The 19,837-nt window shown below is 32.2% G+C and overlaps 1 protein-coding gene across 1 annotated transcript in view; it reads right to left on the reverse strand.

Moving 5' to 3' along the window:
• Positions 1–3,608: 3,608 nt before the first annotated feature.
• Positions 3,609–19,837, reverse strand: part of LOC120416260 (uncharacterized) — a 51,738-nt gene continuing 35,509 nt past the window's right edge. Inside the window, exon 3 of the mRNA XM_039577963.2 lies at positions 3,609–3,815. Within this exon, the coding sequence (XP_039433897.2) occupies positions 3,609–3,815 (207 nt within the window). The remainder of the gene's footprint in view (positions 3,816–19,837) is intronic.

Genomic DNA, 19,837 nt, shown 5'->3' on the forward strand with positions numbered 1-19,837 from the left:
AAAAATGACAAAAATGACAAAAATGACAAAAATGACAAAAATGACAAAAATGACAAAAATGACAAAAATGACAAAAATGACAAAAATGACAAAAATGACAAAAATGACAAAAATGACAAAAATGACAAAAATGACAAAAATGACAAAAATGACAAAAATGACAAAAATGACAAAAATGACAAAAATGACAAAAATGACAAAAATGACAAAAATGACAAAAATGACAAAAATGACAAAAATGACAAAAATGACAAAAATGACAAAAATGACAAAAATGACAAAAATGACAAAAATGACAAAAATGACAAAAATGACAAAAATGACAAAAATGACAAAAATGACAAAAATGACAAAAATGACAAAAATGACAAAAATGACAAAAATGACAAAAATGACAAAAATGACAAAAATGACAAAAATGACAAAAATGACAAAAATGACAAAAATGACAAAAATGACAAAAATGACAAAAATGACAAAAATGACAAAAATGACAAAAATGACAAAAATGACAAAAATGACAAAAATGACAAAAATGACAAAAATGACAAAAATGACAAAAATGACAAAAATGACAAAAATGACAAAAATGACAAAAATGACAAAAATGACAAAAATGACAAAAATGACAAAAATGACAAAAATGACAAAATGACAAAAATGACAAAAATGACAAAAATGACAAAAATGACAAAAATGACAAAAATGACAAAAATGACAAAAATGACAAAAATGACAAAAATGACAAAAATGACAAAAATGACAAAAATGACAAAAATGACAAAAATGACAAAAATGACAAAAATGACAAAAATGACAAAAATGACAAAAATGACAAAAATGACAAAAATGACAAAAATGACAAAAAATGACAAAAATGACAAAAATGACAAAAATGACAAAAATGACAAAAATGACAAAAATGACAAAAATGACAAAAATGACAAAAATGACAAAAATGACAAAAATGACAAAAATGACAAAAATGACAAAAATGACAAAAATGACAAAAATGACAAAAATGACAAAAATGACAAAAATGACAAAAATGACAAAAATGACAAAAATGACAAAAATGACAAAAATGACAAAAATGACAAAAATGACAAAAATGACAAAAATGACAAAAATGACAAAAATGACAAAAATGACAAAAATGACAAAAATGACAAAAATGACAAAAATGACAAAAATGACAAAAATGACAAAAATGACAAAAATGACAAAAATGACAAAAATGACAAAAATGACAAAAATGACAAAAATGACAAAAATGACAAAAATGACAAAAATGACAAAAATGACAAAAATGACAAAAATGACAAAAGTGACAAAAATTACAAAAATTACAAAAATTACAAAAATTACAAAAATTACAAAAATTACAAAAATTACAAAAATTACAAAAATTACAAAAATTACAAAAATTACAAAAATTACAAAAATTACAAAAATTACAAAAATTACAAAAATGACAAAAATGACAAAAATGACAAAAATGACAAAAATGACAAAAATGACAAAAATGACAAAAATGACAAAAATGACAAAAATGACAAAAATGACAAAAATGACAAAAATGACAAAAATGACAAAAATGACAAAAATGACAAAAATGACAAAAATGACAAAAATGACAAAAATGACAAAAATGACAAAAATGACAAAAATGACAAAAATGACAAAAATGACAAAAATGACAAAAATGACAAAAATGACAAAAATGACAAAAATGACAAAATGACAAAAATGACAAAAATGACAAAAATGACAAAAATGACAAAAATGACAAAAATGACAAAAATGACAAAAATGACAAAAATGACAAAAATGACAAAAATGACAAAAATGACAAAAATGACAAAAATGACAAAAATGACAAAAATGACAAAAATGACAAAAATGACAAAAATGACAAAAATGACAAAAATGACAAAATGACAAAAATGACAAAAATGACAAAAATGACAAAAATGACAAAAATGACAAAAATGACAAAAATGACAAAAATGACAAAAATGACAAAAATGACAAAAATGACAAAAATGACAAAAATGACAAAAATGACAAAAATGACAAAAATGACAAAAATGACAAAAATGACAAAAATGACAAAAATGACAAAAATGACAAAAATGACAAAAATGACAAAAATGACAAAAATGACAAAAATGACAAAAATGACAAAAATGACAAAAATGACAAAAATGACAAAAATGACAAAAATGACAAAAATGACAAAAATGACAAAAATGACAAAAATGACAAAAATGACAAAAATGACAAAAATGACAAAAATGACAAAAGTGACAAAAATTACAAAAATTACAAAAATTACAAAAATTACAAAAATTACAAAAATTACAAAAATTACAAAAATTACAAAAATTACAAAAATTACAAAAATTACAAAAATTACAAAAATTACAAAAATTACAAAAATTACAAAAATTACAAAAATTACAAAAATTACAAAAATTACAAAAATTACAAAAATGACAAAAATGACAAGACAAAAAATAGTGACGTTACTATTACGGATATCAACTTTGACGAATAACCCACTAAAACCCTAAAATTACAAACTTGTAACCGGAGGCGGTCGGTCGGATCGCATTGGCGTAATTAAACGAATGGCTTAAGCGCCACTCCCAAAGGGAGACCATTCATCATGTGCTGCTTTGCCCAGCTATGAGACCCTGCCACAGGGCGGGTGTATCCTTGATGCCAAATTTTGTGATTGAGAACGATCCGACTCATCCGAGAACTCGGCGGTTAGCCGAGGCGCTACAAACGGAAGAAAAAGATCGCAAACTAAAAAAAATACTTCAGATCTAGAAAACAAAAGATTGTACTTGCCCCGTTCTTATCATCACAGGTAGAAAATCTTCCCAATCAAATTTCCCCAGAACGCTTCAGAAGCCAGAATGGCGGAACCAAACATCAGAAAACTACCGCGAAAGTCGTGAAAAGATGCCTCAGAAAACATTAGAAAAAACCACAAAATTACTCCAGAAACTCAAAAACGTATATTCAGGTTCGCATAATTCAGTAGCTACAATTTATTCATTACAAAAAAATACTTCGGGCCCTACGAGATTCGATCCGGAGATCTTCTGCATGCTAGTCTACCACGGTACCTCGGTACCACAAGAGAATTCCTGTCTCTCTACCTGACGGCAGTGCACTGCCTGGCTAGTAGTGTGCGTTGGCTTGGGGGGCGAAATTCATTCGGGGATCGCTATAATTCACTGGGGCTTGCGATCACGCAACATAACATGGGGGTGGCTTATGTTGCCCACTGGGTTGGCGGAAAGAGTGTTGGCCAACGATCGATCATGCGCATGTCGAAAAAGGGTTTGTACTTACACGACCATGGATTTACGTGTGTTGGTTGGCGATCCGGCGATCAGGTGGTGGCGCGCTTACAGCTTCGGCTACGGCGAGATGGTTCCGCCGGCGGCTAACAGCAGACGGGTTGGCACTATCGGCGGGTGCTCAGCATCACTTCCGGTGTGCGGGGGCGCACGGGTGTGCAGCTAGGATGCTGCGATGATAGCGTCGGTTGCGACGACGGCGCGGATGCGCGCGGGAACTACGTGGTGTACCTAGGCCTCCACGAGGCCGTTCCGGTCCGGTCGGTTGGTGGTCGAGGGTTCGACCGCGGCGTGTGTTGACGGACGCCGCCCAGCTCGTGTGTTGACGGACGAGCTGCTTGGGGGTTCACCCCGGAACTTCGACCCCTTGGTGGAGTCCAAAAGCGCTGGGTTGTCGGTTGGAGTGGTCGCTCTGCTGCGGATGATGCCGGTTGCCACCTGTGCCGAGAAGATCGCCCAACCAATTCCCCAAAAATGAGCCAACGCACTTAGGTAACCTCAATTAACGACGTTACCTGGAGTTTCAGGGTTTCAATCTGGTTCGCCACTACCCTACTCCTAATTCTACCACTAGCCGCGAGATCTAAAATAAAATTGCAGAATTAACCTCTGCCACTGAGACACTTCCACGACTTTAAACTAACTTCCAAAAAACGATTCCAAACGGTCCTTCGACCACTCCTGCTTCCTCCACGATCAGGGTAAAAGTGACCGAGTCGAAGTCCTAGAACCCTCAGTAGAGGTGCAATTAGAACAACTTCGGTTCTCTAGAACTCGAGCAACATTACAATTGCAATAATTGCGCGAGTTTAGCCGAAGCATCTCTTAAGAATTTGCAATCTCTGACTGCCGAACTGGAGTGCATCGACCTCCCGTTCGAGTCAAAAAAGTGCTCTTGTCGCAAACTTTAGCATCTGAAGATTCTTCCTTCTTGTGCGGATCTCATAACAGGTCAAGGCAAAGTATTTTGAAAGTCTCCCATAAGGGGTGGCGCTCAACCCATGACATAATTAGGTCGAGGCGTAGCGCGAGAAGATAAGCCAACCATAATTATGGCACGCTAAAATATTGGCGAATTCATCTTTTCTGTCTGCCGTTCTTACGGCAGAGGGTTGTACTGATGGTACTGCTACAAACTTACTAGCTATATCGCTTCTATTACGGACGTCAAATTTTAAGCTTTTAATTATTTTGTTCAGCAAACTTTGAAGTGATTTTTTTTTCGGTGACGTTTCAATTACGGACTTCAACTTTTAAGTACCTGTTGGATTGTAACAATTTTTTCATAGTGTTTTGGAGCAAATTTAAGGTAAGTACAATCAGTGAACCAGAGAAGCAGCTCAAAAGTGATGGTAAGTACAACCAAGTGAAGCAGCTTAAAAGTTTGTGTTTTTTGTCAAAATCTGTCAACCACCTCTTTTGCCTTTCACGTTACTGCCTGTCACTTTGCAGTAACGTGAGCAACGGGGGTTCAAGTGAAGTTCAGCCACAATGTCCGTCTGACCCCAGCGGCCCCAGTTCCATCTGTCAACGGGAGAAGCTCACCCACCGTTGACGCATTACCAACTTGTGTGGCACAAAAGGCTGATGGTTTTTCCCACCAGTGAGAAGCCGAAGAGGCGCGCCGCGATTGTCTTTCACCCGGAAGGAGGACGACCCATTGTTGGGAATTGGGGTAAGATGCGGGCAGGCAGGAAGGAAGCAGGGTCACGACGGGGATTTGTCACCGGGGAAAGTGGTTTCGCTCACTATTCACCTCGTTCATTGGGGGGTTTTATTGTTTTTTTTTGTGTTTTTTAACGGTTCACACTTACTGGTAATTGTTTGCCTTGAGGGGGCTTTTGAGCTTTTTAAAAAGGAAATGTAATGAGGTCAGACTGTAATGAATTTGACAAAGTTTTCCCATTTCTTTCAAGCCTTTTTCTGGTTATATCTGGCAAAAATTAATTATAACAGCAAACTGCTCCAGCTATTCGATAGACCGATCAAACGCAGCCCATGTGGCTTACATGTAATCAAGCTCAAAAGTGTGTGCCAAACAACTTTACCTACAAGTCATCTCCGTCCGGGAGAAATCAATCACCAAAACACGATACACTGTAAAACACTTTGTCACACTGAGGGACTTTTCAATTAAAGTTTACAAAATCACTTTTTGTGTCATCAAACCTCCTGAGCAGGACCAAGTTTCCTCCCCCACTTCTGAATGACATGCAGAAAATCTATTTTCACTTGTGGAATGAAGTGCTGCTTGCTCTCCAGGGGCCAAAGTTTAGCTTTTCCGAAAACCAAAGTCGGTGGTGTGATGGCTTCCATCCCGAGTTTCGATTAAACTTTAATTAAGTCCATGGATAATTCCACTTTCTTCGGCAGGCAGCAGCCCTCCGACCAGCAACTGGTGAGTGAAGGTCCGAAATTTGCACAGATTGAAGTGGTTTTCCCGAAGAGCTGGCCGCAAAAACCTAAGCCCATTAGTTTTTCATCACCAGTTTTCCGACGAACTGGTGTTCCTTGGTAGAGGTGGTTGAAGTGGTTGAGCAGCAGCAAACACGCAGCCATAAAGTCAAGAGTCGAGACGTTTACCAGCGCAAAATGGTACTAATATTTGCAGGATTTATTTTGCCACTAAGAAACTTAGCTCCAATGGCGATGGTGTAATCAGAAGGAAGCTTCCGGGAAATTGTCAGAGTTGGAAAACTAAAAACTAAAAACTAAAAACTAAAAACTAAAAACTAAAAACTAAAAACTAAAAACTAAAAACTAAAAACTAAAAACTAAAAACTAAAAACTAAAAACTAAAAACTAAAAACTAAAAACTAAAAACTAAAAACAAAAAACTAAAAACTAAAAACTAAAAACTAAAAACTAAAAACTAAAAACTAAAAACTAAAAACTAAAAACTAAAAACTAAAAACTAAAAACTAAAAACTAAAAACTAAAAACTAAAAACTAAAAACTAAAAACTAAAAACTAAAAACTAAAAACTAAAAACTAAAAACTAAAAACTAAAAACTAAAAACTAAAAACTAAAAACTAAAAACTAAAAACTAAAAACTAAAAACTAAAAACTAAAAACTAAAAACTAAAAACTAAAAACTAAAAACTAAAAACTAAAAACTAAAAACTAAAAACTAAAAACTAAAAACTAAAAACTAAAAACTAAAAACTAAAAACTAAAAACTAAAAACTAAAAACTAAAAACTAAAACCTAAAAACTAAAAACTAAAAACTAAAAACTAAAAACTAAAAACTAAAAACTAAAAACTAAAAACTAAAAACTAAAAACTAAAAACTAAAAACTAAAAACTAAAAACTAAAAACTAAAAACTATAAACTATAAACTATAAACTAAAAACTAAAAACTAAAAACTAAAAACTAAAAACTAAAAACTAAAAACTAAAAACTAAAAACTAAAAACTAAAAACTAAAAACGTCAAAACGTCAAAACGTCAAAACGTCAAAACGTCAAAACGTCAAAACGTCAAAACGTCAAAACGTCAAAACGTCAAAACGTCAAAACGTCAAAACGTCAAAACGTCAAAACGTCAAAACGTCAAAACGTCAAAGCGTCAAAACGTCAAAACGTCAAAACGTCAAAACGTCAAAACGTCAAAACGTCAAAACGTCAAAACGTCAAAACGTCAAAACGTCAAAACGTCAAAACGTCAAAACGTCAAAACGTCAAAACGTCAAAACGTCAAAACGTCAAAACGTCAAAACGTCAAAACGTCAAAACGTCAAAACGTCAAAGCGTCAAAGCGTCAAAACGTCAAAACGTCAAAAGTCAAAAGTCAAAAGTCGAAAGTCGAAAGTCAAACGTCAAAACGTCAAAACGTCAAAACGTCAAAACGTCAAAACGTCAAAACATCAAAACGTCAAAACGTCAAAACGTCAAAACGTCAAAACGTCAAAACGTCAAAACGTCAAAACGTCAAAACGTCAAAACGACAAAAGTCAAAAGTCAAAACGTCAAAACGTCAAAACGACAAAACGTCAAAACGTCAAAACGTCAAAAGTCAAAACGTCAAAACGTCAAAACGTCAAAAGTCAAAAGTCAAAAGTCAAAAGTCAAAAGTCAAAAGTCAAAAGTCAAAAGTCAAAAGTCAAAAGTCAAAAGTCAAAAGTCAAAAGTCAAAAGTCAAAAGTCAAAAGTCAAAAGTCAAAAGTCAAAAGTCAAAAGTCAAAAGTCAAAAGTCAAAAGTCAAAAGTCAAAAGTCAAAAGTCAAAAGTCAAAAGTCAAAAGTCAAAAGTCAAAAGTCAAAAGTCAAAAGTCAAAAGTCAAAAGTCAAAAGTCAAAAGTCAAAAGTCAAAAGTCAAAAATCAAAAGTCAAAAGTCAAAAGTCAAAAGTCAAAAGTCAAAAGTCAAAAGTCTAAAGTCAAAAGTCAAAAGTCGAAAGTCGAAAGTCAAATGTCAAAAGTCAAAAGTCAAAAGTCAAAAGTCAAAAGTCAAAAGTCAAAAGTCAAAAGTCAAAAGTCAAAAGTCGAAAGTCGAAAGTCGAAAGTCAAAAGTCAAAAGTCAAAAGTCAAAAGTCAAAAGTCAAAAGTCAAAAGTCAAAAGTCAAAAGTCAAAAGTCAAAAGTCAAAAGTCAAAAGTCAAAAGTCAAAAGTCAAAAGTCAAAAGTCAAAAGTCAAAAGTCGAAAGTCGAAAGTCGAAAGTCGAAAGTCGAAAGTCGAAAGTCGAAAGTCGAAAGTCGAAAGTCGAAAGTCGAAAGTCGAAAGTCGAAAGTCGAAAGTCGAAAGTCGAAAGTCGAAAGTCGAAAGTCGAAAGTCGAAAGTCGAAGGTCGAAAGTCTAAAATCGAAAGTCGAATGTCGAATGTCGAAAGTCGAAAGTCGAAAGTTGAAAGTCGAAAGTCGAAAGTCGAAAGTCGAAAGTCGAAAGTCACAAGTCACAAGTCACAAGTCACAAGTCACAAGTCACAAGTCACAAGTCACAAGTCACAAGTCACAAGTCACAAGTCACAAGTCACAAGTCACAAGTCACAAGTCACAAGTCACAAGTCACAAGTCACAAGTCACAAGTCAAATGTCGAAAATCGAAAGTCGAAGGTCAGAAGTCAGAAATTTAAAGACATTAAATTGCTTTGAAATTTAATAAAAAAAAAATTCGCTTTTTATTTTGCGATTTTTGCTCGCATTTGAAATCATATTTTTTGATTGTTCTCATATTACGATTTTTGTGGTTGATTTCCCTTGTAATTAAATTATGTACGCTTTTTAAAACGTTTTTTGATGTTTCATTTTTATGTGTTTTGAGTAAAAATGAAATCAATTTGCAATTTTCAGTATTTTTGTAATGTTTTTTTTTTTCAAATATTCCTCGAATTGAAATCCTGATGATTATATATTTTAAATATTTTAAAATATATTGAAATTGAAATTACAAAAAAAAACAAAAGCTTAATTTCAAGATTGTTTCAATGCTTCCTAATTTGAACTTTGGACTTCTGCCAACTCTCTCCACTTGTGCTTTTCTCCCTTTCAACGTTCTTGTTCTCCGCTCTTTTTGAAACTAATAAAATTCCATTTATTTTAATGGTCATGTGTTGCCACACTGCTGTTACTTTTCCCGTTGCTTTCCACCCACCCCTTTAACTACACTGTAGAAAAGTAGAACAATCATGGTTTAATTTTTTTATGTGATTTTACCTGAATTCATTTGTTATAAATTTAATTACATGAAAAAAATGCAATTTTAACTTACTCTAATTTCATGTAATTTTACATCGTTTCAATTGGGTCCTAAAATGAAGCTTAGACTGCGGATATTATTGTTTACAGCGATAAAGATGATTTTTCTGAGTACAATGACCCTTTGTACGACCACAAAGAGTTTAAAATGGATTTTTAAATCAATTTTGAAGAATTAACCTGGCGGTCCTTCTTGACAGAAAAGCTCCTACTTGACAGCTCGTTCCAAGGGGACCATAGTTGATCCATCGAAAAAATGTTGTCTTGTTAAAAATTTTGTTTGCATTAAAATGAAAAAAAGTGATCAGAAATGGTTTTTAATCGTGTTTTTTACCGTTTTACATAAAAATTGGCATAGGGCTTTAGTACCCAATTGTAAAATTGTATTCTGACAGGATTTCGATAAGAAAAATTACATATTTTTTCATGTAAAATTAAATAAGGAAAGTGATTTTTCTGTTTTGTTCATGTAATATTTTAGACCTGTTTATTTGAAAAAAGGTATTTACATAGATTTATTTTTGAAAAAAATACATAAGCAAAGTGAATTTTCAATCATTGCCCATTTATTATTATATTCGAAACACATTTATTTATGTAAAACTACGTTAAAAAGAGGTAAAATTACACCTTCATATTTTCAACCCACAATTTTTCATATTTTTTTCACCGTGTAAAAAGGAAGCACAATACGTTGCATCTTCCAGTGCCCACCCACACCCCACCCTCCGGAAGTGCGGATACATCGAGCGAGCTTTGTGTGCAATGTCTGTAAGTGCATTACATTTTCCGGGGTGGGGGAAAAGCAACGAAGGAAAAAGCTAGACCCGCGTAGCGCCCCAAAGTGCAACTATTTTTCTATTTATTAAGATACGTGATTTTCGAGTGGTTGTAAACAAAGTCATGGAAAAAAGAGAGAGGGAGCGAAGGAGGGAGGAAAATGCTAGCAGTTTGTTAGAACTCGTGTGGGAGGGGGGGAGAGAGAGAAAATTGGTGGAAAACACGTGCGATGCGCTTCTCTCGTTGGGGGAAAAGTGGTTTCAGGGTTTATGTTCTTCTTGGCTGTTCAGCCGGGGAAAAGAGTGGTAATAGGGTGGAATTAATAACAATAAACTAAAAATAAAAAAAATCAATGCAGAATTCACTTAAATTTGTTCTCAAGTAACAAATTACAAAATATATGTTTTTAAGAAAAATCTTTAAAAATACCCTTTTGAATTCAAGCATGACATCAACCCTGGTAGATTACAAAATGTTGAACAATGAGTACTGGGTTTAGGGCTAAATTTATACGTTTGTTTCCGGTAGAAGAGCACTTGGCTTTGGTGATATCACCCCGTTTTTAGGGGGAAGTGCAGCCAGATAGAGGCTTAGGAATGCTAAAATCTTCATAATTGAAAATAAAGAATATTGTAGGAAATTCAAAGAGGTTTTTAATTATTCAAATCAAGAATCTGTCTAATTTAAAGCCAAATTCAAAATATTTGGCAGTGTTGCCAATTTTTATAAAAACCAAGATTTTTTGGAAAACTCGTACAATACGGAAAATATTCAAACTCAATTCTTTGATGAAATTGGATTAACAATTTAAGATTAATTTTATGGATATTCGATAAATTGCACCGTTTTCGAGATAAATTCACCTAAAGTCAGGTTTTCGCGAAAATTTGCCGGTTGTTGGGATGCCATCCAAAAAAGAAAAATAAAAAGAGGTTTATTGGTTATCGCCCCCAAAAAGCAACCAAATGTTGATATCTCAACAAGTATTGATTTGATTATGAAATAATCAAAACAATTTTACGACATTGTTTTAGATGTTTTCCTAAATAAAATAAAGAAATAATTTTACGACATTGTTTAAGATGTTTTCCTAAATAATCTTTTTCGAAAAATTGGCAACACTGCCAAATATTTTTTGCCCTTGTTGGATCATAGCTCAAAAGTTCTCTCTTTGAAACGTTTGTAACATATAAAAAATTGAAAAATTTAAAAAAAATGGTGTTTTTGCGCTAATTAATTTTAAGAGTATTTTAAGATGAACCTCTTTATTCCGAATCGATCTTACTTATACTTACAACTTTTTGAAAGACATATAGATCAGAAATTTCCTTACTGCAGATACAGATTTTAGAAAATTAAGATTTTTGTATGAGCGCTATCAAATTTGTATGAAAACTTGAACGGTAAATGGCTTCTTTGGAATAAAAGCAGGCCCCTTTAAATTTTAAGGCAAATCAATTTTTAAAAAATCGATGGCCAAAATTCTTAAGGATTTGCCATTGGCAAATTTTGTCCAATAAACCCCAATTTGGCATGGATAAAAAAAGATTGTACAGCTAACTTTTTAAAAAATGCAAATGAATTTTTTGTAATTCAAAATTCATGATTGTCAACATGCGTGTCAAACAGTATATTATGATTTTCTGAATGAGTGTTAAATAAATCTTTTCTTTGCCTTCTTTTTTATTTGTTTGTCTGCATTATTTAAATATAATTTATAACAACAATTTTCATAATTTGCTTGATGAGTACTTAACGAGACAAATTTTTATTCGTTTTTTTGTTTATAATCCTTTAATAAAAAAATAAAGATTTTTCAACTAAAAATGGGAGCCTTGTCGGTTTATTTGTTTGTTGGTAAATTATTATCACAAAACAACGCATTCAGGATAACTCAGATTTTCATAAAGCATAACAGACAGAATGTTAACTGATGTCAAAATTTGTATGAATTTATTTGTCGTTCTACATTTTGATATTTTTTCTTGTAATAACCCTTATTATACAAATACGTTATTTTAATAAAAATAAAAATAAATTAAATTTGTTGGAAAAAAATACTTTTTAAATTACTACAAATTATACAATTAAATATCAATACAAAAAAGAATTATTGTGTTCTTATAATTCCATGCCATTTTTTTTTTGAAAATTATAATGTCATTTATAAAAATTAGATTTTTTTAAATAAGTCTTGTGCGGTCAGGTCATGTAAATGGGCATGCTAAAAATCAAAAATGTTTAAATTCTCCAATTACAATTTTCTTAATTTTCTTATTTCTCGGATTAGTTTTCAAAAGGACGTAAGAGCCATTGGTAAACAAAGCCCTTTTTGCATCGGTATTCGACCTACTTACGAAAAACCAATTTCAAAAATGCTTGAGATTGTTCATCTACACGTCCTTCAATCGCCCTAATCTTAAAACAAATGAAATGTTGTTTCAATTTGAAGAAAAAGGAAAATTAGTGCCGGAGGTCACGGTGGCTCTTACGGCTTTTTGAAAACTCACCCGAGATTTCTTCCATGGGTCATTCCAAGTCAACTGAGTACACTTTTGGCTTCGACCTTCACCGATTTGGACCAAACTTGGAGGGATCGTTCATAGTTAACAAAAATACCACGTTTGGTTCTGATTGGACCATCCCTCTATTTTTGGCACCGCCCTCTTTTTTGACGATTTTCTAATAAACTTTGTTTTTTTTTTAATCATAACTTTGCAAAATTTCGAGCAAAAGACTTTCTACAGGTTGCATATTATAGAAAATTGTCCAAGGAATTCGATAAAAATAAAGTTTTAACCCTTAAATACCTACTAATATTATATTTTAACCCTCTACAACCTAACCCCGCCTTTAGACGGGCTTCGATTTAAAAAATCGCCAAAAATCAATTTTCCAACCGATTTTTGATCTTTAAAAAGCATTGGAAAGAAGAACTCTTAAAATTTTAGAAAATTTCAGGGTTGGAAGTTTAACTTGTTTTATGTGACTTTGCCAATGTTTTTAAAAATGTCATTTTTTTAGGGGTCAACTTTGGCTGTGTTTTTTACTAACATTTCCTATATTTTCAGTAAAAAGAAGTATGCAGTAATTTTTAGTGTCCCAAACTATGCATCTACGCATTTTTTGCAATTTTAATGATGATTGTGCCATCCTATAGCAGAAAATGTGAAAAACATGCAAAAAATTGAAAAAGTGACTGTAAAAACGTGAAAAAAATAGATAGGCAAAATGTAATTATATTAGGTGGTAGAATAGGCCAAATACTACCAAAAACAAACATAAACTAAACAAGATAAATGCAAATTAAAATACTAAAAATAAAACAAGAAAAACATAAAACAAGAGAAGTAAAGTTTTTCGTAGAACAAAAGTTGCTCAAAATGACCTCCTGAACACGGGAAAAATAAATATTTTCGAAAAAAAAATTTGGGCAGTAGAGGGTTAACGTTTTAAGTATTAAAATTCAATTTTGACCAATTCCTTATATTTTTATTTGTTTTATTTTATCATCATCGTGTTCCCGGGACAATTTTACATAAAAATCAATGTAGACCTCAAATTAAAATGAACTATTGGCGAGATACAGCGATTTTACTGAAAAAAGTTTGATTTTGCGCTGCACTCTGTCCTATGAATTCAAATCCGAAATAAGTTTCTCATATATAAAAATCAAACTATGCGGGATTCATTCCTTTCTGTTGAATATAACACCATGTACTTCCGAGTGCTGCGCAAAATCAAGTTTTTTTTAGTAAAATCGCTGTATCTCGCCAATAGCTCATTTTAGTTTGAGGTCTATATTGATTATTATGTAAAATTGTGTGGGGAACACGATGGTGATAAAATAAAACAAATAAAAATATAAGGAATTGGTCAAAACTGAATTTTAATACTTAAAACGTTAAAATATAATGTAAGTGGGCATTTAAGGGCTAAAATTTTATTTTCATCGAAATCCTTGGAAAATTTTCTATAAAATGCATAATGGAAAAATTTTTATAAAATGCTCCCCTTAAAACAAGCTGTCAAGTAGAATGCTTTTTGTCAAGAAGGGCCGCAAAGTTAAATTTCAAAAATTGAATCAAAAATCCATTTTAAATCCTATGCCGTCGTACTAAGAATAGTTGTACTTTTCCGAGTTGAGAAGTTCCTACATTTTTTTTTCCAAATTGGTGGATCAGACTACTGATTTTCGAGATTCAGCTTAAAGTATGAATTTTGTTGTTTTTTACAGTCACCTAATAAGAACCCAATTTTCAAACGTGTTTTGGAAAGTTTTGTTACAATTTTCAATGTTAAGAATTTTTTTTTATATTTTCTGCTTTTTCTATTATGATAAATTCGGAATTGCAGAAAAATAGAATAGAATTTTAAAATGTCAGAAAAAAGTGCTCTAAAATTGATTTAAAAATTAAATATATTCCCAACAGAAGGTCAAAGAAATATTTCCAACAGAAGGTCGAAAGTATCTTAAATCACGATGAAAGTTTATGAGAAAGCGTCAACTTTCAGTCATAAGATCAATAAGGTTTAATTTATTAACACTGAAAAAACACATTTTCATCATGTAGAGGGTAGAAATTAGCAACTACGGTTAACGAAGTCTTAAAAGAAAAGTTGAAGGAAATTGGAAAAATTATGTTTCCAAAGGGTTTTTTTGTTCATAAAATATTTTTTAATTGCAAAAACTGAGCATCACTAAAAAAAATTATTCCTCATACGAATATTACTAAAACAATTTTTCTGCAGCTGAATTTTTAAATTTTGGAAAAACAATATTTTTCAAATATATTTTTTAAATAAAACCGTAATGTGTTTAGAGACTTCGATGGAAAAAACTCATGATGCAAAATGGCTTCTTCAGAAATTAATTCAATGATAAAAGGTTCATCGAAATCCAAAAATACTAAATTTGTGCAATTCTAGAGAATTACCCAACTGTTTACAAAAACTTGCAATTAATTGCCCACGAACATCCCTCGTCCGGCGCCCAGACCCTCAATACTAACATTCCTTCCCGTTCATCCCCTCAACTCTAATCCCAGCCGGTTTTTCCTGCAGGGCTGCTCAAGAGCCCGCGCGAGATTTAGCATCTTCCAGCTTCTAATGGCACGTAGCACCCATAATAAACATATTGTACCCTCGTGCTCCAAAACGGACTTTCGGTCTTTTTGGTTTTGCTGGTTCTCTAGGTTCTGGGTTGTGCTAGGTTAGTTCCGGAGAAGCGTTTTTCCGTGTTTGTCTGTTTGCTTCGCTCGAGCAGATTTCGAAAACGGAAGGCGGCACTTTAAAAGATCTTCTCGAAGTGCTTTCGGTGTAATGATGCCACTCCACGCCCCCGCCCTCAAACCATTTCTTCACAGCTTCAAAAGAGATAATTGAAATTAATGGTCCAAGTCTTATCGGATCCGGTGCGGTTCGATTCCGAATGAGAGCGCTGGTCCGCCTCCACTTTTCTTTCTTTTTATTGTATTTATTCATTATTTATCTTTGTGTGGATTTGTTCGGGGTGCGAGGGCGGATCTCTCTGCCGGAAAATGCATTGCACCTTCGTGATGGGATTGAGCAGCGCGGTACGTGATTTAAACTATCACTTCCAATTTTCTCGAGAGGGGGGCTGGGCAACGACCACCTTTTGAAAATATCGAGGATTAGGCTGTTTCAAGTTTTCAGGTGCAATCTTGAAAAAAAGTACTGGATGATGTAATTAATGTAATTTTTTTAATTTTTTGTATTTTATTTTTGTTTTTTTTTCATTTTTGTCGTTTAGGTCATTCAGGTCATTTAGGCTATTTAGGTCATTTAGGTCATTTTTGTCATTTTTGTCATTTTTGTCATTTTTGTCATTTTTGTCATTTTTGTCATTTTTGTCATTTTTGTCATTTTTGTCATTTTTGTCATTTTTGTCATTTTTGTCATTTTTGTCATTTTTGTCATTTTTGTCATTTTTGTCATTTTTGTCATTTTTGTCATTTTTGTCATTTTTGTCATTTTTGTCATTTTTGTCATTTTTGTCATTTTTGTCATTTTTGTCATTTTTGTCATTTTTGTCATTTTTGTCATTTTTGTCATTTTTGTCATTTTTGTCATTTTTGTCATTTTTGCATTTTTTGTCATTTTTGTCATTTTTGCCTTTTTTGTCATTTTTGTCGATTTTGTCATTTTTGTCATTTTTGTCATTTTTGTAATTTTTGTCATTTTTGTCATTTTTGTCATTTTTGTCATTTTTGTCATTTTTGTCATTTTTGTCATTTTTGTCATTTTTGTCATTTGTGTCATTTTTGTCATTTTTGTCATTTTTGTCATTTTTGTCATTTTTGTCATTTTTGTCATTTTTGTCATTTTTGTCATTTTTGTCATTTTTGTCATTTTTGTCATTTTTGTCATTTTTGTCATTTTTGTCATTTTTGTCATTTTTGTCATTTTTGTCATTTTTGTCATTTTTGTCATTTTTGTCATTTTTGTCATTTTTGTCATTTTTGTCATTTTTGTCATTTTTGTCATTTTTGTCATTTTTGTCATTTTTGTCATTTTTGTCATTAAGGTCATGTTGGTCAATTAGGTCATTAAGGTCATTTAGTAATTCATGTCATCTTGGTAATTTGGGTAATATTTGTCATTTTTTCATTTAGGTCATTTTGGTCATTTTGGTCATTTTTGTCATTTTTGTCATTAGGGTCATGTTGGTCAATTAGGTCATTAAGGTCATTTAGGTCATTTAGGTAATTCATGTCATCTTGGTAATTTGGGTAATATTTGTCATTTTTTCATTTAGGTCATTTTGGTCATTTTGGTCATTTAGGTCATTTAGGTCATTTAGGTCATGTAGGTAATTTTTTTAATTTTTGTTATTTTTGTCATTTTTGTCATTTTTGAAACATTTTTTTACTATTTTTGTCATTTTTGAAACATTTTTTTACTTTTTTTGGTCATTTTTGAAACATTTTTTTACTATTTTTGTCATTTTTGAAACATTTTTTTTACTTTTTTTGGTCATTTTTGAAACATTTTTTTTACTATTTTTGTCATTTTTTAAGAATAATTTTTCTCAATCTTGGACCAGTTTGTTGCACTTCTGGTGTTTGCTTCCGGGGATTTTCCCTCGGCAAATAAAATGGAAAACGATTTTCGAAAAAAAAAAAAACGAAGAAGCAATCACTGCCCCTTTTTCCCCAATTTCGAAACACCACAAAACACTATCTCGTTCGATGCCGTGACGGCGGCTATTTATTATCGCCCTCGATTTTCGCGCACCTCCCTGTAGTAAAGGTATAAATTACCCCGCGCGCTCTTTCTTCACCCTGTTCCAACCTGAATTCTGCAAGGGATTACCTGCCATCGAAGTGGAACAAACCCGTCTGGTCGGCCACACCTACGAGCAAAAACGCGCAAAATTTTAATATGTTGTTAATTGCGTTGGCACTGCTGTGGTGGCAGAGTGGTGGGAGGTGAACGTTCAGTATGGTTTTTTCTCCAGTCAGATGGTATCACCTCTGGTCATCTGGACAGACTGTAGCCATCGACCGGTGTGGCGTCTGGAGCCCCGAGGGAAGGAATTTGCGTGCGCTGAATTGTACATGGTCGGTGAACTGCAGGTTGTAAAAACAGAGTTTTTTTTGATAACTGGAATAGAACTAATTATTTCTTATGGATATATTTTCACTACATCAGAGAAATTTATTTTTTCTTTGGATTTAGATTTCAATAAAAAAGTAATACGATATTAATTTAAACACTTATGAAATATAGTCTAAATGCGATCGGTCAGGATTGAAAAATACATTTGAAAACTTCGTACAAAAATATTGACAGCTGAAACTACAGTACCGTCATCAAGGGTCATACAAAAATGCTGATATGACCCAATCTCATCCCTATGCGGAATATTTACAGTTTCACAAAAGCCTACAAAGAAAGAAATCGTGACGGTAAAATGGTTAATATTGCTAACAATTTGCTCTAAAAATCGTTAACCAATGTTAACGATTCGTCACGAGTTTACATTTGCAACAATATCGATCCCATTTGTTAACGAATTTGACAACAGAGCAATTCTCTGAGATTTCGGTCATTCGATTTTTTTTGTATTTTTTAATCCGGCTGAAACTTTTTTGGTGCCTTCGGTATGCCCAAAGAAGCCATTTTGCATCATTAGTTTGTCCATATAATTTTCCATACAAATTTGGCAGCTGTCCATACAAAAATGATGTATGAAAATTCAAAAATCTGTATCTTTTGAAGGAATTTTTTGATCGATTTGGTGTCTTCGGCAAAGTTGTAGGTATGGATACGGACTACACTGGAAAAAAATAATACACGGTAAAAAAAATTTGGTGATTTTTTTATTTAACTTTTTAACACTAAAATTTGATTTGCAAAAAAACACTATTTTTAAATTTTTTTATTTTTTGATATGTTTTAGAGGACATAAAATGCCAACTTTTCAGAAATTTCCAGAATGGGCAAAAAATCTTTGACCGAGTTATGATTTTTTGAATCAATACAGATTTTTTCAATAAATCAAAATATTGGTCGCAAAAATTTTTCAACTTCATTTTTCGATGTAAAATCGAATTTGCAATCAAAAAGTACTTTAGTGAATTTTTGATAAAGTGCACCGTTTTCAAGTTATAACAATTTTTAGGTAACTTTTTTGAAAATAGTCTCAGTTTTTCATTTTTTTAAATTAGTGCCCATATTTGCCCACATCTGAAAAAAATATTTTTGAAAAGCTGAGAAAATTCTCTATATTTTGCTTTATTGAACTTTGTTGATACGACCCATAGTTGCTGAGATATTGCCATGCAAAGGCTAAAAAACAGGAAAATTGATGTTTTCTAAGTCTCACCCTAACAACCCGCCATTTTCTAATGTCGATATCTCAGCAACTATAAATCCGATTTACAATGTTAAAACATGAAACATTCGTGAAATTTTCCGATCTTTTCGAAAAAAATATTTTCAAAAATTTAAAATCAAGACTAACATTTCAAACGGGCCTAACATTCAATATTACGCCCATTTGAAATGTAAGTCTTGATTTTAAATTTTTGAAAATATTTTTTTCGAAAAGATCGGAAAATTTCACGAATGTTTTATCTTTTAACATTGTAAATCGGATTTATAGTTGCTGAGATATCGACATTAGAAAATGGCGGGTTGTTTGGGTGAGACTTAGAAAACATCAATTTTCCTGTTTTTTAGCCTTTGCATGGCAATATCTCAGCAACTATGGGTCGTATCAACAAAGTTCAATAAAGCAAAATATAGAGAATTTTCTCAGCTTTTCAAAAATATTTTTTTCAGAGGTGGGCAAACATGGGCACTAATTTTAAAAAATGAAAAACTGAGACTATTTTCAAAAAAGTTACCTAAAAATGGTTATAACTTGAAAACGGTGCACTTTATCAAAAATTCACTAGAGTACTTTTTGATTGCAAATTCGATTTTACATCGAAAAATGAAGTTGAAAAATTTTTGCGACCAATATTTCGATTTATTGAAAAAATCTGTATTGATTCAAAAAATCATAACTCGGTCAAAGATTTTTTGCCCATTCTGGAAATTTCTGAAAAGTTGGCATTTTATGTCCTCTAAAACATATCAAAAAATAAAAAAAATTAAAAATAGTGTTTTTTTGCAAATCAAATTTTAGTGACAAAAAGTTAAATTAAAAATCACCAAAAATTTTTTTACCGTGTATCATTTTTTTTCATTGTAGTCCATATCCATACCTACAACTTTGCCGAAGACACCAAATCGATCAAAAAATTCCTTCAAAAGATACAGATTTTTGAATTTTCACATATCATTTTTGTATGGACAGCTGCCAAATTTGTATGGAAAATTATATGGACAAACTAATGATGCAAAATGGCTTCTTTGGGCATACCGAAGGCACCAAAAAAGTTTCAGCCGGATTAAAAAATACAAAAAATAAAATTAAAGAAAAAAGACCGATTCCGTAGAGAACTGCTCAACATTGAA

This window comes from Culex pipiens, chromosome 1 (genome assembly GCF_016801865.2).
Source record: "Culex pipiens pallens isolate TS chromosome 1, TS_CPP_V2, whole genome shotgun sequence".
NCBI classification, from domain to species: Eukaryota; Metazoa; Arthropoda; class Insecta; order Diptera; family Culicidae; genus Culex; species Culex pipiens.